This window comes from Calliphora vicina, chromosome 5 (assembly GCF_958450345.1).
Source record: "Calliphora vicina chromosome 5, idCalVici1.1, whole genome shotgun sequence".
Classification (NCBI taxonomy): Eukaryota; Metazoa; Arthropoda; class Insecta; order Diptera; family Calliphoridae; genus Calliphora; species Calliphora vicina.
The window spans coordinates 37,675,386-37,698,714 of record NC_088784.1 but is presented as its reverse complement, the minus strand read 5'-3'; the positions used below and the strand labels follow the sequence as shown (position 1 = coordinate 37,698,714).

The following is a 23,329-nucleotide window of genomic DNA, read 5'->3' as shown; positions in this document are numbered from 1 at the left end:
TTTCGAAATACAATGTATAAAGCATACAAATTCGAACGAATTTCTTTTTGAAAGGAGTTGCATAATAACCCCCCTGCTTTTATTTGCAATTTAAGGAAAATAAACCAACGTTTTTAATAGGTAAAAACGTAACAATATGTAGTAAAGTAAATCTATGCTTCCTTATTTAGATACTTTAATAATGAGGGGAAATAGTTTGGTTTTTGGTACCAACATCAAAAAGCAAAATAAACACAGTTTCTGAACCTAAAATCGAAAAATCATTAACTTATGTACCTAAAATATCAGAAAGATTAGAAAAATCTAATTCATCAAAAATATATACAGCTCAATTATGAATAAAAAAAATCCGCATGAGTTTTTACCCTTTTCCTAATTTCAACATTGAGTTTGAATAGGAAAAATGGTAAAAGGGAACAAAATTCCCGCGGATTTTTTATTCATAATTGGACTGATAACATTTCTCTATCTTTCTATGAGAAATTCCAAATATTGCAAAATTTGACCTTTGACCTTCACGATTTAAGGGTTAACGTTTTCCGATTTTAGTAAAATTTTCAGACTATATTTAAAATTACATGGACTATAATATTCTGAATAGCTTTTACTTAAAAATCAAAACAGTACGGAAATTCGGCTCAATCGCCAAAATATGGCCAAACAATTAGTTTTTCTCGAAAATTTAAATCGCAGGTACGGAAAAACTATAGGAGTTTTTGTCATACTTTTTACATATTTTTATTTCCTATTATGTTCTCAATAAATTTTTTAACAAAATTTTTAGTTTTGAAACTGACGGTAAAAAATTAAATTTTTTTTGGTTATAACTGTGAATATGTTAACGGTATCCTACGAAGACAAAAACTCATGTATAAGTAAATATGGATATGTATATTTTAAGTAAAAATGAGCTTTTATTTTAATATTTCTCAAAATATGTTAATTTTGATCCTACATTTCTTGTTCTAGTGGTCTGAGACACGTTAATGGCCTGGCGATTTTTTATAAATTTATAATTTTTTAACCAATCTTTTTTGATAACTAAAATACAAACATACATTTTTAATGTCAGTCACAGCCGTCGTGAAATTTGGTCGGCGAAGGTCTCTGTATTTTACACTTCTACTCGGAGACCCATACTGGATTCATTGAGGCCATTAAGCCACTACATTATTGTTTCATGAAGTAGAATATCCTATAGTTTACAGCCTGTGACATGCTCTAAGCATCGTTTCTACAGTCTCAAATATCAATAATTTTTTCGGTTCTAGCAGATAGTTAGTTGTCAATGAAGCATTGAAATAAACGAATTTTTGTCATTCCCGGGATTGGAGAGTTTTTTTAATTTGCTCCCGGGAAATGAAAAAGTACGGAAAATTAGGAACCCTATACCCAATAATAAACATAATAAAAACAGCAAAAAATTTGTTTCATTTTATAATATATAGAGTTTTAAAGAGTTATGCAAAATATTTGCAAATCTTTAATATTTCCTTTTTATTTATTTTGCAAGATAATTTTATTTGTATTTTGTATATATATGTATTGTATGTATTTTAAATGAATCTTTTAATAGAATTAGTTTAATAATAAAGTTAAATTTAAAGTATTTTAATATTATATTTTCTTCCATATTATATAATATACACAGATAACTTACGTAAGTGAAATATCATGATACGTAATTGTTGTTTGTAATTAATCATTAAAGTGCTACAGAAATATGTTCAAAAAAAATAAAAAAATAAGAAATTTACAATATGTTTACACAAAAGGCAGAAAGAAGAAATAATAAACTAAATTAATAGAAAATTTACAAGTGTTTAAATTAAAATGAATAAGTTTCATATACCAACAGTAGGTAGGGTAGGGAATAGACATAACTGCTTTAACAAATAATTACATTGAATGTAATTACCTAATGTTATGTTATTTCGATTTTGTTTGCAACTAGAAATAAATATTTATAATATTTACATAAAACTTATTTGCTTTTTATATATCATTAAATATAGATTGATTTTAATGTAGCTTAATTAAATAATTAATATATGTATGTATGTATTGTATTTTAATATTTACTCTATTTTATGTTTTAGTTTTGTTGTTGTTTGTTTTTCAATTATAAAGTTAAATTAAGAGATAGAAGTTAAAAGAAGTTAAACATGAACATAAATTATATTCCCAGAGTTCAAGTATTATTTTTCTTTTTATTTTTTTAATTATAAACAGCATTTAATTGATTTCTTAATAAATGTTATTAAATATTGTATTCCAATTTCGTAATAATTCTCATAAGTTCAAAAATGTATTAAAAAGGTATTATTATTATATTTGTTTCCTTTTGTTTGTTTGAGTTCTAATATTAAAGAAAAAAAAATAAAATAAAAAAAATTAAGCTAAAAACCAGAGTCTATTTAGTAAATAATTTTATCATATAATAAGCGTATTTTGGCGTTTCTTTTATTAGTGTTAGAATATTTAAATTTGTTTTTCTTTATTCAGTTTTTGTATGTCAGTTTTAATCAACCAAATAAAGATTGAGCCATTTCCATATTTGTCGAACTTGACGCACAGTGTCAAAAACAACAATTAATTATAAATAATTATTTAATAAAGAGTTAGCCAGACATTCAGATAATGAGAGAGATAGAGATACAGTAGTAGTAGTTTGAAAGAGAGGTAGAAGATATATACAGTTTTGAAACAACATGAGCAAAAACAGTGTGGTGTTCGATATTTACACTAGACATTATTTAGTTGTCCTGTTGATGAAGAGGGATATAATTCCTCCGAGTATTTTGGTCGACATTCGGCACAAAACCATTTACCCTGAGGGGCCACCATTATGCCCACACATTCAAAATGAAACCATTCAATGAGACAATTTTCACCATCACAGGCTATCATTTCGGACACCTCGTCGTAGGGACAGCGGCAATAACAATACACAGATTCTCCTTCTCGCGGTTGCCTGGCACCGGCAGGCGGCCGTATGGGATAGCGTATGTTGTTGGCTTTGAAGTATTGCAGTGTGGCAAAGTCGGGATTGGGCAGAAGCGCTGGCGGTATTCTGTGATTGAAGGCAGTAGTCTGTGGTGTTGGTGGTGCCGGCGGCTGTGACGGTAGTATTATGGGCGGTGGTAGAGCAGCAGCCACTGTATGATTTGCCATAGAAGCATTAAAACTACTTGAAGCTGAAAAATGTCCATGTCCCTTTGTGGTGTCGTCATCACTGCTTGTATCGTCGGTAGTATTGTAGTTGCCTGGCTTTGTGTTGGAGTGATTTATCGTGGTATTTAGGCCGATCTGTGAGGGTCTAATTTTTAATGTTGGTATGGGAGGAAATTTATTGTCTATCTTAGCATCTTTTTTCTTGGCTGGTCTTTTGCGTGCCGACTTCTCTCCGCCGGTAAGTGAAAGTTTAGATTTCTTCTTACTTGTTGATGTGCTAAAAGTGCCAACGATAGGACTTCCCGGAGTAGCTGGGGTTTTTGGTGTTCTTGGCGTCTTGTTTTTATTGTTCAGTATACTTTTTGATGGAGTTGGAAGGTCATCCTTGCACCACGTTAGCTGAGGTGGTGGTTGAGGCTTAAACGCCCTTGTGCCAATCATCAAAGGTGGACCATTCATATGATTTTCATCATCACTTGTGTAACCGTAGAATTTGTTGGGTCTTCTTTGACGCTTTGAACGTTTAAGAGAACCGTCCGCATCAGAACAGCTGCTACCTTCGCTCATTCGATGTGAGTTACCGTAGGGAGGCATCGTTAATGGTCGAGGCGTTAAAGTTGTATGCTCTGTAAGACCCACTGGCGGCGGTGGAGCATAAATTGTCTGTGGCATAATATTTTGAGGAGTAATGTATAAATTAGTTGGCTGATTATGCTGTGAATCTATCACTGGATTTATTAGAGATGCAGTTGGCGGGGGAGGTGGTTGTTGCTGCACCACCTGCATCATGGCGTTTGCTGGCTGATGAACCTCAAGAACAGTTTGCGCCGGCGCAATTGCTTGTTCTGGTGCTGGAACATGATTTGAGTGCATACCTTGACCTTTGCAAGATGACTTACGATCACGTTTCTTCTTTTTAACTTTTATTTTTGGTTTTTCATTTGTTGCCACTTCTTCGGGTAGTGAGGGTGTCGAGGGACGACTATTTTCCACGATGTCATAATTATGTGAAGGCGAGAGTCTAGTTTGCGCCATAAGTTGAGCACGTTTTTGTGCCAACAATTCGTTGGCTAACTTTTGGGGATGCTCGTCATAGAATTCTTCATCAGTGTCTGATTCATTTGTTTCCAAATCACTTTCATAGAACAGCGGTTCTTTGGGAGGAGAAGGAGGTCTCTCTTCCACCTTTTCTGTTTCCTTAACAGTTTCATCGTCATCCACATTAATGACTTCACTGATGGAAACTGAAAGTTTATGTTGTTTTAAGGGTGAAATACTTTCACTACGTTTACGCATGCGATCACGTTCCGACTTTTTGCGATGTCTTTTACGCACCGAATTGTTGGATGCCATAGATGAGTCGCTATCATCCGAAGATGAAGACGAGGAAGAAGAATCCGAGTCGGATGAAGAACAAGAACAGTTTGAACCACAAGAGCAGCTGGAATCAGAGCTAGAGCTCGAACCGCTGGAGGATGATGAAGCGTCTGATCTTTTGGAAGACAAACGACGTCTTGGCGACTTACTTTGTTTCCTTTTCGTGGGCGAAGTTTCCGGTGTAGAGTTTACCTCTGTGCTAGGCTTTTTAAAATCATCTTTTATATTAGCAGCTACTGGTTTAGGAGCAGGTGGCGGCGCTGGTGGTTCTGGTTCCATTTTGCAATAATCATGATCGGAGCAGGCTACATGCACTGGTTTGGGCTTTGGCTGCTTATTCTCCTCATTAGAGGCTTTTAAACGTTCCAATTCTTCAACAGAACTTGAGCCTTGTTGGGTTTTTAGGAAGTTTTTCCAAATTTCTAATACTTGTCCCGGTTCTACAGGTTCCGAAGATTTATTTTCTTTGTCATCGTTTTCAGCTTCCGATGGTGGCGACAACATAACACGTGGCATAGCATCTATTTCACTTTTTGTTTTCGAGTCCGAATCGGAATCCGAATCATCGCTTGAGTCTGACTCAGAGAGATTAGGAGCTGTTAGATTCAAATCTTCGAGTAGCTCTTTGGAACGTTTGCTCTTCTTACGCTTTTTGCGTGGTTCATTTAAGACCGAATGCTTCTTTTCCTTTATTTCGCCATTTTTGGAGTCCTTCCCCACACCAGACTTCTTAACTTTTTCATTTTCCGTTTCTTTCTTGTCGGGCATCTCACTTTTCTCCTGTTTCAACTGGTTCTGACACTCCATTTCAGATTCATCTAAAGGTTCCTTTTTGATCTCTACAAGCTCCTGTTTGATGTTTTGTAGGTCGGTTGTCATTTTAAGATCATCTCTAACTGTATCTTTCGTTCCACCGAACTCATTTTCCTTATTCTCTAAAGATGTTTCGGCCTCTTTCTCCTTATCAGCAACATCTTCAGGTGGCAAGATTTGATGTAACAGGGCGTGTTTAAGCAAAAGTTTCCTAGATATGAATTTCTCCTCACAACTATCCTCTATACAGGGATACCTCAAGTCGCCACTGTGTAATCGTTTGTGCACCCTCAAGTACATGGCTTTGGAGAAACATAGATTACACACTTCGCATACAAATGTTGTGGGTGGTATGCAAAAGTGATACACATGTCGCCATCTCTTTTGTAGGCATCTTTTACAAATGGTACTCTCGGTGCCATGCTTCCAAAACAAATGCTTTGTTATGTCCAACTTGTTGCGATACGCAATGCCACAGCGATAACACAAGTGATGCAATTTGTGCTTCCACACATGCGAGGACAGTTTACTCTGATCGCGACAGTCCTCCAAACAAACATCACATGCAAAATGTTTCTTGCGCAAATGAACCATAAGACGAAACGGTGACGGTATATTGTCTAACTCACACAGACAACAACGAAACTTGACATCGAATACCGAAACCTTATTGGGTACTCCGGGACAAATGTGACACAAGATCTCACTGAAGCTAAAGAAGTTGGCACGACACATAAAACATAAAATGGCAGTGCGTAAATGCATTTTGCGGTTGTGCAAATACAGTTCTTTGTGCGTGGATGTGACAAAGCGGCACTGAAAGCATTCAAATATACGTTCATTGAAAGGACTTGTAAACGATCCATCTCCGTATGTGCAATAACTGTTCGAATTGAAATAGTGTTCTTCTAGATCGGGTAGGAAGCTTTTTAGTTTTGTCACTATAGTGGCGGGCAATAACTCTTCGCCCGTTATACTATCAACAGTGGCCGTAAAACGATGATGTCCTATGATGTGCAACACTAACCTTTTGCCATTCACTGCTATACGTCGGGCATGGTTGCAATACAGGCACAACGGATAGGCAGCCTTTAAACAGATGCGTACAAAATCAATGATTTCATATTTATCCAAAGGTCGATCCAGCTGCAAATCAACGGTGACAGTATCTTCATTTGCCACCTCAATACCATCGGCTGGCGGTAGTTTTTCCACTTCCAACGATTTATCATTGTCGGTTATTTGAATATTTTCCTCCTGATCTTTATTATCACACACATCGATTTCAGTATCATCTTCACCTTCCTCCTCTTGGTGCTCACTCAGGCTCATGCTCATAGCTCTTTCGTTGTTTTCATTGTCTGTAGACTGCGTCAGAGAAATATCCATATTTTGAGGTGTCTCTGGTGTATTTGGTTTTGTTGATTGTACATCCCCAATGTCAATGTCTTTGTTTTCGTGTTCTTCATGTTCATGTTCTGGTTCTTGTTGTTCTTCATGTTCTGGTTCTTGTTGTTCTACATGTTCTGGTTCTTGATGTTCTACATTTTCTGGTTCTTGTTGTTCTTGTGACACAGGCGATGCTGGTTGTCTGTGGAACTGTTCGGATTCCAACATAGTGTTGTTAACGTCAGATACTGATGTTTCGTTGTCGGTTATTTGACTCGTCTCCATGGGTTCATTATTGCCTTTTATATCGATACTTTCGCTTGAAGTATTTAAATTGTCTTTGTCTAATGGACGTAATTGATTGCTGTAAAAGATGAAAAGTTTAAGTTAGTAAAGTATGTCTAAGATTTAAATTAATGTAGATTTAGAAATATTTAAGAAAAAAAGATGTAATAAGATTTTGTCTTTTAAACAATGATTTTTTCGATTTTTATATGAAAAGTAAAAACGTATGGTTACAATATTTATTGACGAGAAATACGATATTTGTTTAAAAGCTTTTATTTAACTTGATTTGTTGTTTAGGTCAAACTTTTTAATTGAATTTTGAACCAGTTCTCGTCAACTGAATAGGCTGAAATTTGCTTTTTTATAGCTATTTTTATAAGCTATTATTTTCGAATTTCGATAATTTGTAGACCCTAATACAAATAAAAAACACCATGAAGTAGGGAATTACAAGTAGCGAATTTGCTAATCAAAACTGAAAATAGTAATAGATGAGTGGCCTAACTTTAGTTATTACGTACCAATAAATTGTTTGTGTTGGCTGCGACGTAATAGTCTCATCAATATCCATCATATCACTGCCAATGGTATCACGTCGCTCCTGTGGTGTACCCAACTGTTTGACTGGACTAGGAGGCGGTAATAGAAACTGTTGATGCTGTGGCGTTTTCTGAAACTGTTCTTCTCCACTTTGCGATATGGTCGAACGTCTTGGCGTAAACCAACGTGAGTTTGGAGAGGCTGGCGGTGTTGGTGACCAATTGTGATCAGCGGTTCTATTGCTCGATTGTGAAATGGTTGGCTGACGTGGCAAAGCAAAGGGTTTGTTGTGACGGTGTGACGTTTTCTTAGTGCGTTTAATGTCCATTTTAGTACGTTCGATTTCTTGCATGATGCGTACAAGATTGGAGTTGGGCTCGTCCAGGGAATCATCGTCGTCTAGTAATGGAACGGGAATTTTGGACTTGTTGTTGCCTCTCTCACTTTCGTAGGCAGCATCGTCTTGTGAATTACCAGCTTCAGTGGCGGATTCTGTTGCTGAGTTACGTTCGATTTCTACATCTTGAGAATTGGCCGGTGTTGATTCGGCAAGCAATGAACTTTGAGTTGTTGTAGCTGTAGGTTCTATTGTGTTACACATTTCTGGTGTTGCACTAGGTTTTGCCATGCATAAGGATTCATTATTATACTTATTTTCTCGCCCTTGCTCTTGTTCTTCTTGTACTTGGACTTCTTCTGCTTCTTCATCATCGTCGACTTCCTCCTCACTATCTGAAGTGGATAGAGCATCGTCCACAGACTTTTGAAACTCTTTGGGAACACATAATTTTAATTTGGGTACAACTAGTTTAATAGGTGGCAAAGGCGCAGGGATTGCTTCGTCCACGAATTGTCTGTCTGGTGGTAAATCTGGTTCTAACTGTACACTTGATATTAGTGGCTGTGTCCCATGACTGAAGTTGGTGTTTATTTGTGGATGTGGCTGTGTTTGTGTATGTGCAGGTGGCATATGTTTAGTGTTACATGATTCATCAATAACCATATTACTACTACTGTTGCTATCTTCACTATGCATAGAGTTAATGGTTGTTGGTGGTCGCAGGCTTTTCTCAGCACGACCACTATCACAGTTCAAATTGGAATTAGAAATAATGGTGGGATTGATATTATGATTACTAATGGTGATGGGTGGAACAGTGAAATCCTTTTGGGTTCTGTAAGAAGAATAATTAAATAGAATAATGTAATGCAAAACCAATTATTACTATAATACACATACCTTTCATTGGGGCCCGTCGCCGGCGGAGCCAAGATTTCCAAGGGCTGTGTATGTTTTTCCTTTTTCTTCTTCAACTTGGAGAAACGCTTACTATCCGGATGTGCTTTACACTGATTCGTATGCCTGCCTTTTTGGCCACACAGCGAACAAGGCTTTATATACTCTGTGCAATCGTGTTGGGAAAATTGTTCATTTTCCGTGAAGATATGTTGGCAGGTGCAACACATAAGGAAACGTGTTTCCAATGCGTAACCCTCCAACACTGGTATACTTTTGCGTAGAGCCTCTTCGGAATTAAAGTGATTTTGTTCCAAATCATGTTTAATTTCTAAATGCAGTGCCAGCTTTTCAGCGGTAGGAAAAAATCGCACACAATACAAACACATGTGACGATTGTGTTGTTCTCGTATGTGTAAAAATAAATTCCAATTTTCATGAAATGTATTGCAGGTGGAACATTTGTAAAAACGTTTTTTTGTACTGGCAACTGTTGGCTGCGTTGGAGGTGCAATTATTTCTTTCAATTCAATGAAATCAGCTGATTTTGTTGTTAAAGCTGTTGACTTATTGTTTTGAAGACTATTTAGAGGTGGAGGTGTTGATGCAGGTGGCTGCATTGTCGTGGTTTCAATTGTCGCTTGATTAAAGGGAAATAGAGAGTGAGAAACTAAACATGTGGCCTGGTGTTCTGTTAGTGCTGCAAATGTATCAAAGCTGCCTGTTTTACATTTAAAACACAAGTATTTTGTAACGCCTGTTGCTTGAGGAGGTGGAGGAGGAGGTGGTGTCGGTGTTGGTGTTTGCATATCCACTAAAGGCTGTAAGTGTAGATGCGGTGTTGGTAATGGAGCTGCAGCATAAGTAATAGGTGAGATAGTGAGTGGTGATATATTTCGATTAGAAGCAATATTGGGCATGGCCAAGGGCTTTTCCAACTGCTGCAGGAGTAAAGACTTAAATGTTGATGGGTCTGCAGTTTCAGCTTCTTGGTGTAATAATAGAGGCTGTAAAATATATATATAAAATTAATATATAACAAACAAAATTTATAACTCAAATAAAAACATACCTTTTCTTCATTAATTTCCAAAGCCAAATCGCTACTTGGTTGTTTGAATTCTGTCATTGTATGATCGTGATATTCTTGCGACACATTTGCTTCAATTTCCATGTTTTCCTCCACCTGCAAATCTTTAGCAATCTCATGTAACTCTTCCTTAAGTTCTTCATGGTGGGATTGAGATTTCTGAATTTCTTCTGGCATCTGATTTTCAACATACAAATGGACTTGCTTCTGTTTAGGACCCATAGAATCCCCATCATCACTTAGGTTTGATAATTTTCGTTTTAGGGTGATTTTTAAGGGTTTAACTTTTTCTTCTTTAACATCATCCATAGGATGATCAATAACTAACTGTTGTGAGGATGATGTGGTAGTGGAAAATGATGCCGACGATGCCAAGGAGGAACGACTGGCTTCTTCGTCCTCGTTTTGGTTAGCAGGTGGTGATGGAGGTAATGACACATCCGATTTGTTGGCAGCATCATCTTCACTATCCCCATTATGATAATCTCGGCTAGTTTCATTAATCTTTAAATGACTCTCATTATCAGACTCAATTTCGGTTTTGTGGTCATTATGATTATTTGTTTCACTTTCTTGTTCTCCAAAAGATGAGTTAATTTCGTCTACTTCTTCCTGAATTTCATTACGGGACTCTTCAGTTGGAGGTAATATTAAAGATGAATGTTGTTGGGGTGAAGAAGGTGTAATATTTGAGTCTATTAATGATTTTGGAGACAACGATAGACGACGACACGTAACAGCTTTGTTATTGATGTTACTATCGTTCGAGTTTTCCATATCCCCCGTCTCATTGTACTGGTCTTCTTTAGCATCATGATCGCCATTCAATTTAGGCAATTGTAAAGAATTGTTTTCATCATTGAGTTCCATCTTAGGGTCTCTACAAATGGAAAGCAATTTATTTTCATCCAATGGATTTTCCTCAACGAATGTTTTTTCATTGCAATCTTTTTCATTCTGACTAAGATTTTCAGAGTTCCATAAATCCGAAAATTTACTAGGTTTTTTTTCAGCTTCAGACTCCTCATCCGTATAATTATCTTCATCACTGCACGATCCTTCACTTTTAGCAGTAGTTGCCGTTTTTGGAGATTGAAAAGATGAAATTTCTGTTTGTTTTCTTATTTCATCTCCAACAGCATTAGTATCAATTAATGATTCCTCACTCTTGGCAGAATTTATTTGAGGAGACATAAATGTTGGGATTTCACATTCATTATCACTAAATGATCTACTACTTTTAGCAGAAGCTTCTTGAGGAGGTGGAAAAGCAAATATTTCAGTTTGTTTTGCTTCTTCATCTTCATTAACTTCTTTATCTCGCTCTCTACTTTCATTATTATCGACATCTTTATTGTCTGTAGTTACGGAAATGCTTTGTTGCGTTACTGTTTCATAAATTTGCTGTTGACTCGTTGAGGCATCATCTGCAGCGCTTGTTTCTTTATTATCGCTAGTTTGTGTTGGTGACGGTGATTTCTTGTAATGAAAACTATCTTCGCTGCTGCTATCATCATCTAAATCAAATTGATATAAAATTCTATGATTTTCTGCATTTTCCTTAACTTTAGGTTGATGTGCAATTGTTACAATTTTATCTGTCGCTTCACTGTCATCGTCGTTAAGATTTATAACCGTATTTTCCGATTTTTGCTGATGTTCTTCTACTTGGAGAGATGATTCCGCATTATTTTCCGTTTCCAGACAAACTATGTCTGTACTTGAGATCTCTGTTTCTATTACCTGGTGTTTTTCTAAATTAAATTCACCTGCATACGATTTTTCGTTCACTTCTTCTAAATCCTGCATGTTTACTTCCTCCTCTTGTACTGTTTCATTCTCATTTGTTTTTAAAACTTCTGGTGGTTTATTTTCTTCACTTGCCTCAACCTCCACCTCATTTGTTTGTATACAATCTTTCTCTTTTTCTTTTTCTTTGTCATTTTCGTCTTCATCTTCACTTTTTAATAACTCTTCTTCCTGCGCCATAGAGATACTATCCAAGACGGTTGTTGGATGTTCCTTGTGCTCATCAACATGATCGTCTTCATTATCCGATTTCAATAATTCATCTTCTTCGGTTTCTTTAGATTGTTCATATTTATACTTTTTAGTTTCATTTGAAATTATTTCGTCATCATCATTATCTGCTACGTTATTATATTTTTTATCTTCCACATTTTCTGGTTGTGGTTGCGTTTGCGGTTGAGCAGCTGCTTCCACCTGTTGTGCTTCACTGTCATTATGAATCTTTTGGCTTTCATTTATACCATTACCATCATCAGCGCTACTTATGTCCATAGGTTCTTCGTCATCGTCCATAGATTCATCGTCGTCATCATCACTATCGTATATTTTGTCCACAAGTTGTAATTTAATATTTGTGGTTTTACTCTTATTTTGTTCTGTTGTTGTTGTTGTTTTTGATGTTGTTGTTGTAATTGTTGTTGTTTCATCCTGTAAATCTTCATTTTCACTAACATGTTGTTTCACATTATTAATATCTTCGGTAGTTTGAAGTGAATCTTGGGTGATGACATTAGAGTCCAGAATGCTTGTAACATTTATTGTTTCTGTTTCTGGTGGTTGATTAATAGTTTCCATAATTTGTTTGGGGTTTCAACTGAAATAAAGACAAGTAAATTGTTATTTTTTAAATTTATCGAAATGTTCATATAAAATTTCCTTTTTTGAAAAGATATGACAAATTTCAAATTAAATTATGAATAAGTGTAAATATTTAAGAATTATTATTATACATTGTGCGAGAATTATTTTGTATCACTTTGTTTTACAAAGTACAGTAGTTGGCCCTTATATAATACGATTTTTTTGCATTCTAGTTTTTCAACATCCTCCAATCGATTTTAGATTTAAGTCCGCTGGCTGCCTTGGCTTATTAAATTATATAACCCTATTTATATCTAACATATCCTTGACCAACTGCATATGATCTGTTCCATCAATATTCCGCTGATTCACTCCCGGGACTTGTTATCATCAACAAAGATCTAGGTTATATTTTCAAGAATGTCTCTGTTTTGGTTATTTGATGTTTAGGTAGAGTACCGTCCAGCGAACCAGATTTGCTGGCAGTTAGGTACTTTGGTTTTCTTGACGGTCGTTTTTGGGAAAGACAATTGCAATTGTTTTGCTTGGTTTCGTTGCTTTATATATAGTAAAATTATATTAATTTTTTAATCGTCTGAACTGATAAATTGGAATATTATAGTCTCTGTCGGACAATTTCGGTATAGATAGATAACATTACCAATGTCTGCTGAAATAATTCTTGATGATAAACCAAAGCAACTATTATTATTGAATTTTAATTTTTATATATCGAGGATCTATGTATATTCGAATCCCTCTATGTTAGAAAACACAAGATTCCAGGAGACAATAAACATTTTTATTTCGCTTATTTATAAGGAATATTATTGTAGATAGAGGATTTTGAATATAGTCCCTCGATATTCTTCAGTATCCAAACTTTTGAAAAGAGAATTTTGGTAATAAAACTAGGATTTTCTACTTCATTTCCGTTTTTTTGAAGCATTTCTTTACTTCTTGGACACAATCTCTATTTTCACCCTTCGGTAAAATATTTGTTTTATATAACACATTTTGTTCGGTATGGTTTCAATTCCGTAGTTTGATTCGGATCGATTTTGTTTTAGGTTCTTCAGATTCCGTGTAATTTATTAATTCCAAAAATATTTAACAATTCTGTATTTTTGATTTTAATTTGACAGCGTTTTTTATATTAAAACAAAAGTGAAGTTTTTGGTACAGAAATTGATTAAAAATGTCAAAAAAAAAAAACAAATAATTCCACTTTGAAAACTGAAAGTGGTTTCATTCCGAAAGAAATTTTCGTTTTACTTTTTCTGGATAAGCGAAATACGGAATTAATTCCACTTTCGGAATGGAATTCTGTGACAGGCCTGATAATTTTATATTGCAAAATTTTGTAAAAAAAAAAGAAAACAGTATAATTTAACTGTTAGATAAAATATCACAGTTTTTATGTTTTTAACCAAACTACGAAATCTCTTTGTTATTTATGTTATTAAAACTGTGATAAAAACTGTTCTGTTATAAATTCGGGAAAGTCCCATTTTGATTGAAATACACAAAGTTAAATAAACACAACTTTTGTACTAAACAAATTCATGAAAATCAATTGATCTTTTATAGAAAATGGATAACATCCACCAACAGAATAAACCATATTCAAATGAGATAGGGAATTTCATTTATTAATTTATTTCCATAATTTTTTTATTTTTTATTTTATATTTTTATCTATAGATATCATTATTTTGAATTGATTGCAACCTTATTAAAATTAAATGATTATAAGTTTAAGAATCACAGGTGTTGGAAAACTTATTTTTATGGAATAAGATATAAACGTTTGTTAATCATTTTCAAACCTACTTACAAAACAATAAAAATCTTGGCAAGCAGTCAATTTTTAAAAATAATATTTCACAAAAAAGAAATTGTTAAAAAATAGCCTAGGATTTCACAACAATTATTCTTAACCCTATTTATCACTTATGTGATTATCTTGATCGTCAGTATCGAAAACGGTAGATAAGAAGTTGAGATGGTTGTTGATAATCTTAAAACTTATATTTTTAATGAATTTGCAATTTATGCAACACAAAAAGCTTGACTAAATTAAGTGGTAATCACAACTAAAACTGGTTTTTGATATTTATTAATATTTATAAACAAAAAAAAACATTTTTGAAGCAGACTATATACTAATATTAATTTACATTAGTTTAGTTTTATTAAATTCAAATGCATTCTAATGTAATTACATATTTTGGTTTTACATATTAAATTCTAACGAACCTTCTTGTTTTACTAATTGATTTATACTAGCAATTGTTTACAAATTTCTACTTAAAAAAAACTTATTATTTAAAAATGCGAAGTGTTTACGACATGAAGTAATTTGTATTTGACAAAGACAAAATGTAAACAAAACAAAAATTCAATTTATATACTACCATCTTCTACCTATCTTTCTCTTCTTCTATTTCGATAATTTTACACACACCACATGTTTCTTTTTTTATTTTAAGTCTTATACCTACATACATTCCAACTCAGCGCAATCTATATTTTGTACAAACGTACGTACACTTATTCAAAACAGAGAAGATTCAAAACCCAGCAAACAAATGAGGAATGAAATGTACATATAATAAGGTAATTCACGTCACCGTTTTTATACCCAACACCACCGTAGTGGGGAGGATATTATGCATTTGTTTGTTACGCCTAAAAATCAGGGACCGTCAGTTATTTTATAACAGTTAGTTTGCGACTTTAAAAATAAAAGTCCATCTAAAACATAAATAAAAGTTCGCAAAAGAGTTTCAAATAGCCGTCATTAAAAAACTCATTTGAGGAGTTTTATTTTTCACGTCAGAAAAAAATTCATTTGAGGATTTTTATTTTTCCCGTCAGAAAATAAAACTCATTTGAGGAGTTGTATTTTTTCCTTTTTATCTAAATTGACACCTAAAACATGACGCTGGTCAGATCATTACAATTTGTAGAGCACCTTGCATTGCAATTGAATAAATTGTCATTAAAATAAAAACAAGTGGGATTTTAACTTGCTATTGTTTGATTCCTATTATTAACTTTTTGTTGTTTTTTTTTTCTTAAACAAATAAAATACCATATACATATCATATCTGATAGACTCAATAAAGAAAGATACTGAAAAAAGTAGAAAATACACTAAACGAGTTTTATTTTCTGACGGGAAAATAAACTCCTCAAATGAGTTTTATTTTCTGACGGAAAAAATAAAACTCCTCAAATGAGTTTTTTTATGACGGTTATTTAAAACCCTTTATTAAGAGTTTTTTTATTTTTACATTGAAAAATAACTGTCAACTTTGGAGTTGAGATAATTTTTTTAATATCACCATAGATTCTAAAAGAGCACGTCAACAGTATAGGTCTCCGTTGAATCAACACAGAGTTTTTGATTTTATATTTTCTGGTTAACCGTTATTTACGGTCCCTGTTAAAAATATTTGTCTAACGCCCACCTTAAAGTATGTATACCGATCGACTAAGTAACTGTCTGAGTCGATTAAACGATGTCCATCCGTCCATCTGGCTGTCCATGTAAACCTTGTGCCTAAAGTACAGGTCGCAATTTTGAAGATATTCCGACAAAAATTGGCATATGCAAGAACGAAGCTCCACACAATAGCGAAATAGATGATTATCGGTCATAAATGTTTAATTTATATGTATAGGTATATTCAATTGTTTTTTCCCGGGAATTCTGCAAAATGTTCAATACCGAAATCCCGGGAAATTGTGCGAGAATTCCCGGGAATTATTTTCCTTGATAATTTTTTTGGAATTTGACTTTCTCTAAAAGATGCTTAAAGCTCGAAAACAAATGCAGATTCATACAACGAAAAAGGTTGAAGCTATTCCGATACAACTGGGTGACATGCGTGTACGTATATAATCAAAATTGGAAATCGAGTCAGTTTATCTCTTTATATTAAATTTTTAATGGATTTTTTTATTTGTATCCAATCACACTTTAAAACCAAATGCAGTTTTTAGCTTTTTAACGAAGTCTACGTTCTTAAAATTTAATAATTTATTTTAGGTGAGAATTCCAGGCAAATTTCAAAACTAATCCCGATTTCCCAGGAAATGAAAAAGTGCTGTAAAAGAAAAACACTAGTACATATCAACACAAATTTCGATCCAAGAAGCCATGGCACCTAATTTTATGATGATCAGTCCATAATTAGTCATAGCAAAAAACACAAACATTTTAATATTGGTCCTAAAGGGAAATAAAATTTTAAGATTTATATTTCATAGGTAGGTATAAAAGGTATTGTAAAAAGCCTAATGACTTATATCTATATTGACCAAATCGGGTAGAAAACAGCAAAAATATAACATATCAAACATTTGAACTTTGGAGGCTCATAACCCGGGAACTATGTACTGACAAAAACTATATCGTCATATTCAGCATAAAAAATCGATCCGGAGTGGTGCTAATAAACTAGAGAATTAAATGTAAATACATAAACAATACGTTTATATTTATTTATCTTAACTTTGAAATTATATCTAGTCGACGCGGGAAAAGTTGATCGAAACAGGTATAACACTATTTGCAGAAAAATAAAAATATCAACAACAATATGACTCAAAGATAATTATTTTGATTTGTTTTTGTGAAAAACCACGAGTTTGTTGCAAATCATTTCGTTTTGAGCAAAACAAGTTATTACGAATAAATTGTTTAAAATGTTGTATGTATAATTGTTGCAGTATAAAGTTGTTGTGTTGCTTCAGATAAACAACAATACACAATATTCATTAAAATTTTTTACAATAAAATCTATTTAGATATTTTTGACTTAAAATTGTTCAGTGGGAAACACACAAAATTATTAAAATGCACACACACAAACCATTTCATTCTATCTATTAAAAACAAAATAAAAGAAAATAAAAACAATTTTCGAATGAATGAACGAAATAGATAAAGACAAAGAAAAGGAAAATGAAACAAAAACATAAAATCATATTATGGATGTACAAATAATTTTCACACAAATAAAAAAACGCGCCTTTTTTAAGAGAATAAAATAACAATTGAAAATAAAACAATTATGAATATATAAACTTTTAAATGCAAATTACCTTTAAGCAAATTTTCTTTTTTTTACATTAAGGAGTTTTTTCCTCTTTACTTCACGAAATATATTTTTCGATGTTGTTTTGTTATCCGAGCGCCATTTAATGTTGGTTGTTTTATAGCCTTTAAAGGTAACATTAACACGTTGGTTTAATTGTTTTGTTAATAAATTTCTGGTTTCGGTGTCCGTCCGCGTGTCTGAGAGACAACTGCTGGCTGAGTGAAGTCTTATGTATCAGAACAAGCAGCAGGCACGGTATACAAGACAACAACAGCCTTTAAATCCGCACACACTGACGTTTGCAGACCAACTAAATTGAACCACCAACATGAAACGAGTGCGCGTCGACGAGCCCGAAAGTCTATGTGTCTCGCCCAGCGGAGTCTCAACGAAGCAAAAACAAAAAACAAGACCACGGACAACCGAGCGCGCTCTACGTTAGAGGAGACACCCTCTTATTCAATCGTAGCCAGAATTTTTCACAATTTTCTTGCACTTGAAATGAATTTCACAACAATTCTTCGATAATTGTTATTTGCTTTTCGAAAAATATTTTTAAAATAATTCTTTCTTTTGATGTTAATTTATTTTTTGCGTATTATACTTTTAATTTCTTAGCGTGTTTTTTCTATTCTTTTATGAGAATTTGGCAAAGCACACTTTTTTTTCTTCCGTATTTCTTACATACACGCGAACTTTGGGCAAATTTGCAGGCTTCAACTTTCAAACACTTTTTTCCAATATTTCTTTATTTTCCTTCATAAAATCTTTATATTATTCGATGGAGAATTGTTTAAAGAATATTTTTATTGCAAATTTATAAAAATTTAAGCATTTTATAAGGGTTTAATTTAAATTGAAAAATTTTTTATTCCACAAACAAAAAAATTTGCTGAATTTTTTGGCGTTAGCCATTTTTCGTTTAGTCAACCATGCACTGTGTTGTATTTTTGTGTAGCATGAAAAAAACAGTGTTGTATTTGGTAAGGTACAGTTAACATCGTTGCAAAAAGTGTAAAATAATAGAATTAATTGCATAAAATCGTATTACAAGCTAGAAATTATGGATGAATGTTATTTATATGATAAAACTTTTGTATATCTGGATAAATATTACATATATAATAAATATTTCAATGGAAATATTAAAATGGCTATAGTTAATAATTGGTGTATAAAATGCAACCTTGCATTTGAAAACATGTACAATGTTGGCAGCACTGAGACACGCGTCTTTGTGGTTTTATCTACATCCGGTTTGTCTTTACAAATATTACAGTAGAGTCTAATAAATAAGTATTCTTTAATTATTATATGATAAACATTTAAATTTGCGATAAAAAAAGATAAAAAGTAAACAACATTTAGGTAAAGCAAAAAAGTACATGAAATAATTTGTTAAAATTCATATTCATTCTTATCTTATATGAATCTTGAAAATTAGTCATCACAATTTCTAACGGCTGACAAATTTGAAATGCGTATTAATAAACAATGGGAGTACTATAATAAAAATATGAAATGCTAGGGTATTGTGAGAAACAAATTAAGTAAATGTTGCATGTAACTTTACCACAGACAAAGATTTTAAGATTAGTGATGCAAAAGAAACACTACTGTTATTCTATATACGAGTATACATAATTTTAAATTATAATAAACAAACATTTCTGGTGGTAATAAATTTGTAGTTTCTAAACTACTGATTCGATTTTAAAATGAGTTACGAACAAAACGTAGAAGAGGACATATGCTTGCAGAAATTAGACCCTGACCACCCTGTTAGAATACAAACTCGACCACCTCTGGCTTGCAAAACTTTATACAGCTCGTAATTTGTAAAAATATGGACAGATTTCAATGAATTTTACTTTGTTATAAATATAATAGGAAAATCAAGAAAATCCTGTTTATTTCTATAAATTATCTTTTATTCTTTACAAGATATTTAAGTTTCCATTTTGAAATTTTATTTTTTATCTCGACATTATTTTCATATAAAATCAGATGGCTTTCGCATGAAATGGGGCCACAAAAAAAACCGTTTCCTTATTAATATTTTTAAGGACCAATATTAGGGGTTCACACAAGCTTCTGCTTCACGGACCAACTGACCAATTTTAAAGTATAGTCGGTCAAGCCCGACTATATAATATCCTACACTGAGTATATGAGCAAATTTTGTTTTTCAAATTTAATTTATATGTTTTTCCAAAGTAGGTCTTATATGATGGAATGATCGTCTTGAAATTAAAAGGAGTTGAATTTTATTTGGATACAAACATTTTATGCTCGTTCAAGTAATTTCCGGAAGTGGGGTTTATATGGGAGCTATGAAAAATTATGGACCTATCGGCATGAAATTATGTCGCATGATTTATTTCCATATATTGTGCAGAATTTTATTTGGATGACAAAATTATTAAGCGATTTATGCTTGTTAAAATGATTTTTGGAAATGGGCATTATATGAGAGCTATGACCAATTATGGATCGATCATCACAAAGTTGGGTGACATGACTTTTGTATATATGAAACTTAATTGTGTTGAATATTATTTGAATACCAACATTTTTAAGATACATATGTATTTAGGCTCGTTAAAGTAATTTTCCGAAGTGGGCCTTATATGAGAACTATGACCAATTATAGACAGGTCGTCATAAAATTAGCTGACATGACTTGCATGTATAGCGAAAATTTGTAGCGTAATTTCAACCAGTTTCAATAGGCTTCGTTTTTGTGCAGCAAAATAAGTATATACCAAATTTTACAAGTACAAGTTTACAGACGGACGGATATCATCAAGTAAATTATTGTTTTTAACTTTTTGTTATCGATTTTAATAATAATTTTTTGTTTTGAAACATCTTTTGTTTTGAAACATTACAAATATACAATATAAATTTATTCAAAGTATTGGCCATTGTTTGCTATGATATTTTCACATCATTCTAGCAACATATGGATTCCGAGCCAAAAGAACTGTTCATCTTTTGGAGCCAAAAACGAATTAAGCCAATAACGGATACTCTGTTTCAAAGTGAAGCTTATATCAGAGAGAGCGTTCTGCTCGAAACAAATAGTAATCGGACGGGGCAAGTCCTAGACTATAAGGCGGGTGAGGTGAAACTTCCCAAACAATTCATATTTGGTGACCCCATTTTCCGGCAAACATTTTCGTAGAATATTCTAATACTTAAAATATCCTTTTGAAAAGACTTTTTTTGATTTTCTCCCCTAAAGAGAGGAGATAAATAGGTTTAAGATCTTTCACAAAAATTATCCCCATAAAATTCCACAATATAACTCTGACAATAAGAATTCTCTCAGATATTAACTTACAACATTTTTTTTCAGTTAGTATAATGCTACCTTCGATAAAAAATTAAAACTTTGACCCACTGTAAAAAAAATTCAGACTGGGCTATAACTTTATTCTACAAAAATTATCTACTCAACATGCCCTTTCAGAATTATAGGGTCGCTATTATGTTCCAATCAAAAAGTCTCAATTGGTTTGACAGTGTTATTAATTAAAATTCGAAAACGAGATTACGAGAAAATACCCATTGAAATAAAATTGCTCATTCGTTGTTATACAAAAAAATTACTTTAGAGGATGCAAACACATTTTTTATTTAAAAAAATCGATTTTTTTATATAAAAACCCAAAATATCTAAATTCGCTAATAACTTGGCCAATAAGCGTTTAATCAAGAAAAGCAGCTCGGTCTGTGATCACTCATATTTCTGACAAAAAATCGATTTTTATATATAAAAACTCAAAATATCTAAATTCGCTAATAACTTGGCCAATAGGCGCTTAATCAAAAAAAAATAAGCTTTTAATCAAGAAAAGGAGCTCGATCTGTGATCACTCATATTTCTGACAAAAATCGATTTTTTTTGTTAGAATCGATCTGTGATCACTCATATTTCTGAACAAAACTCGTTTTCTAATATAAATACTCAAAATATATAAATTCGCTAATAACTTGGCCAATAAGCGTTTAATCAAGAAAAGGAGCTCGATTTGTGATCACTCATATTTCTGACAAAAAAAACGATTTTTTATATAAAAACTCAAAATATCTAAATTCGCTAATAACTTGGCCAATAAGCGTTTAATCAAGAAAATGAGTTCGATCTGTGATCACTTATATTTCTTACCAAAAATCTATTTATAATTTAAAACACACAAAATATCTAAATTCACTAATAACTTGGCCAATAAGCGTTTAATAAAATAAAAATAAGCGTTTAATAAAGGAGATCGATCTGTGATCACTCATATTTCTGACAAAAAATCGATTTTTTTTATAAAATAAGCGTTTAATCAAAATCGATCTGTTTTCACTCATATTTCTGACAAAAAATCGATTTTTTTATATAAAAACTCAAAATATCTAAATTCGCTAATAACTTGGCCAATAAGCGTTTAATAAAAAAAAATAAGCGTTTAATAAAGGAGATCGATCTGTGATCACTCATATTTCTGACAAAAAATCGATTTTTTTTATAAAAACTCAAAATAAAAAATCGAAGTAATATCGTGATGAAATGAGATATATACATATCATCATATAGAACTTATATGAACCTAACTCTTTCTACCAACTTCTGTGAGGCTCGGTCCATAATTGACCCTACCTAAATAGCAGACAAATATTGATGGTGGGTATACAAGATTATAACTTGTTACTTATAATTTTATCACTGTCAATAACTTCAGAATACGGGAAACAACTGTTTTATTTACCGTTAGTATTGCATTAAAGAACATCGAAAAAATGATTTTATATGCTAATTTAAACTTTATTTGGTTTTTAAATAAAAGTAACAAGAATCATGAGACTTAAATTTATAATCATAGACTACATAAAGACCCCTTTCACACTAGGCAATTTAGTTGCGCAAGTCTCTTGTGTTTGTAGATGTTAGAGGTAATGTCGGGTTAAGGAGAAGAAAATTTTTTCATGTTGTTTTGTTGTTGGGCAAGAGACTTGCTCAACTAAATTGCCTAGTGTGAAAGGGGTCAAACTTCAACAGACCATTAACAAAATAGAATTTTTCAAACGTTTAAATCTCATAAATCAAACATTTCTGCTCAAAATAAATTATAAATATTTATTATCGCTTAACATTTTTTTTTGTAATTTTTAAAACTAGTTAAAATAAAAAAGGTAATTTTTTGTTTTCATTGAATAAATATTATTATTTAGTACTTGTAATTCGTTTTTAACTAATATTTTAAATAAATTTCTAAACTATTTAATTTAGTTAAATAAACTTTTCTTAAGGTTTGTAAAGTTTTAAAAGTCGATAGTTATTTACTGCCTTGAGATGCAGTTACAACATACGCATATTATGTCTTATATGCATAAAAGAGTTTGAAAAATTCCAAATTATTTTTGGTCCACGACAAATAATCAAAAATATATAATAATATACAAGACAAGAATTCAAATATACACAATTGTAAAAATAATTAAACACACTTAAATAATTCCAAAGATACATTTGCATTATTGTTCAAATATTTGACTACAAAATCGATATTACACTTTTTTATTTCAACAAATATTTATTTAATTGAACAACAGCTTTAAGCTTTTTCAAAATTTTCGCATTTCCTCAAATATTTGAACAATGTGAGAGAGCGTACCTTAAAAAAAAACGTAAAAGTAATAAAAATC

General features: G+C 32.4%; 1 protein-coding gene across 1 annotated transcript; it reads right to left on the bottom strand.

The window, feature by feature from the left end:
• Positions 1-1,424: 1,424 nt before the first annotated feature.
• On the bottom strand, positions 1,425-18,576 carry MESR4 (misexpression suppressor of ras 4). Its single transcript, XM_065514428.1, has 5 exons — positions 17,634-18,576; positions 9,891-12,531; positions 8,822-9,825; positions 7,563-8,756; positions 1,425-7,117 (listed from the first exon to the last, which is right to left on the bottom strand). Exons 2-5 carry the CDS (start codon positions 12,510-12,512, stop codon positions 2,746-2,748), a joined length of 9,192 nt encoding a protein of 3,063 aa, XP_065370500.1. The 5' UTR covers positions 12,513-12,531; positions 17,634-18,576; the 3' UTR covers positions 1,425-2,745.
• Between the last annotated feature and the right edge of the window lie 4,753 nt (positions 18,577-23,329).

What these genes read in the sequence shown, in the direction of transcription:
- MESR4 (XM_065514428.1), bottom strand. Translation starts at nt 12,512, where the DNA reads ATGGAAACTATTAATCAACCACCAGAAACAGAAACAATAAATGTTACA. An exon ending in TGGAAATTAATGAAGAAAAG is followed by an intron (nt 9,826 to 9,890) that starts GTATGTTTTTAT and finishes TATATTTTACAG; the next exon opens with CCTCTATTATTACACCAAGA. An exon ending in CCAACACAAACAATTTATTG is followed by an intron (nt 7,118 to 7,562) that starts GTACGTAATAAC and finishes CATCTTTTACAG; the next exon opens with CAATCAATTACGTCCATTAG.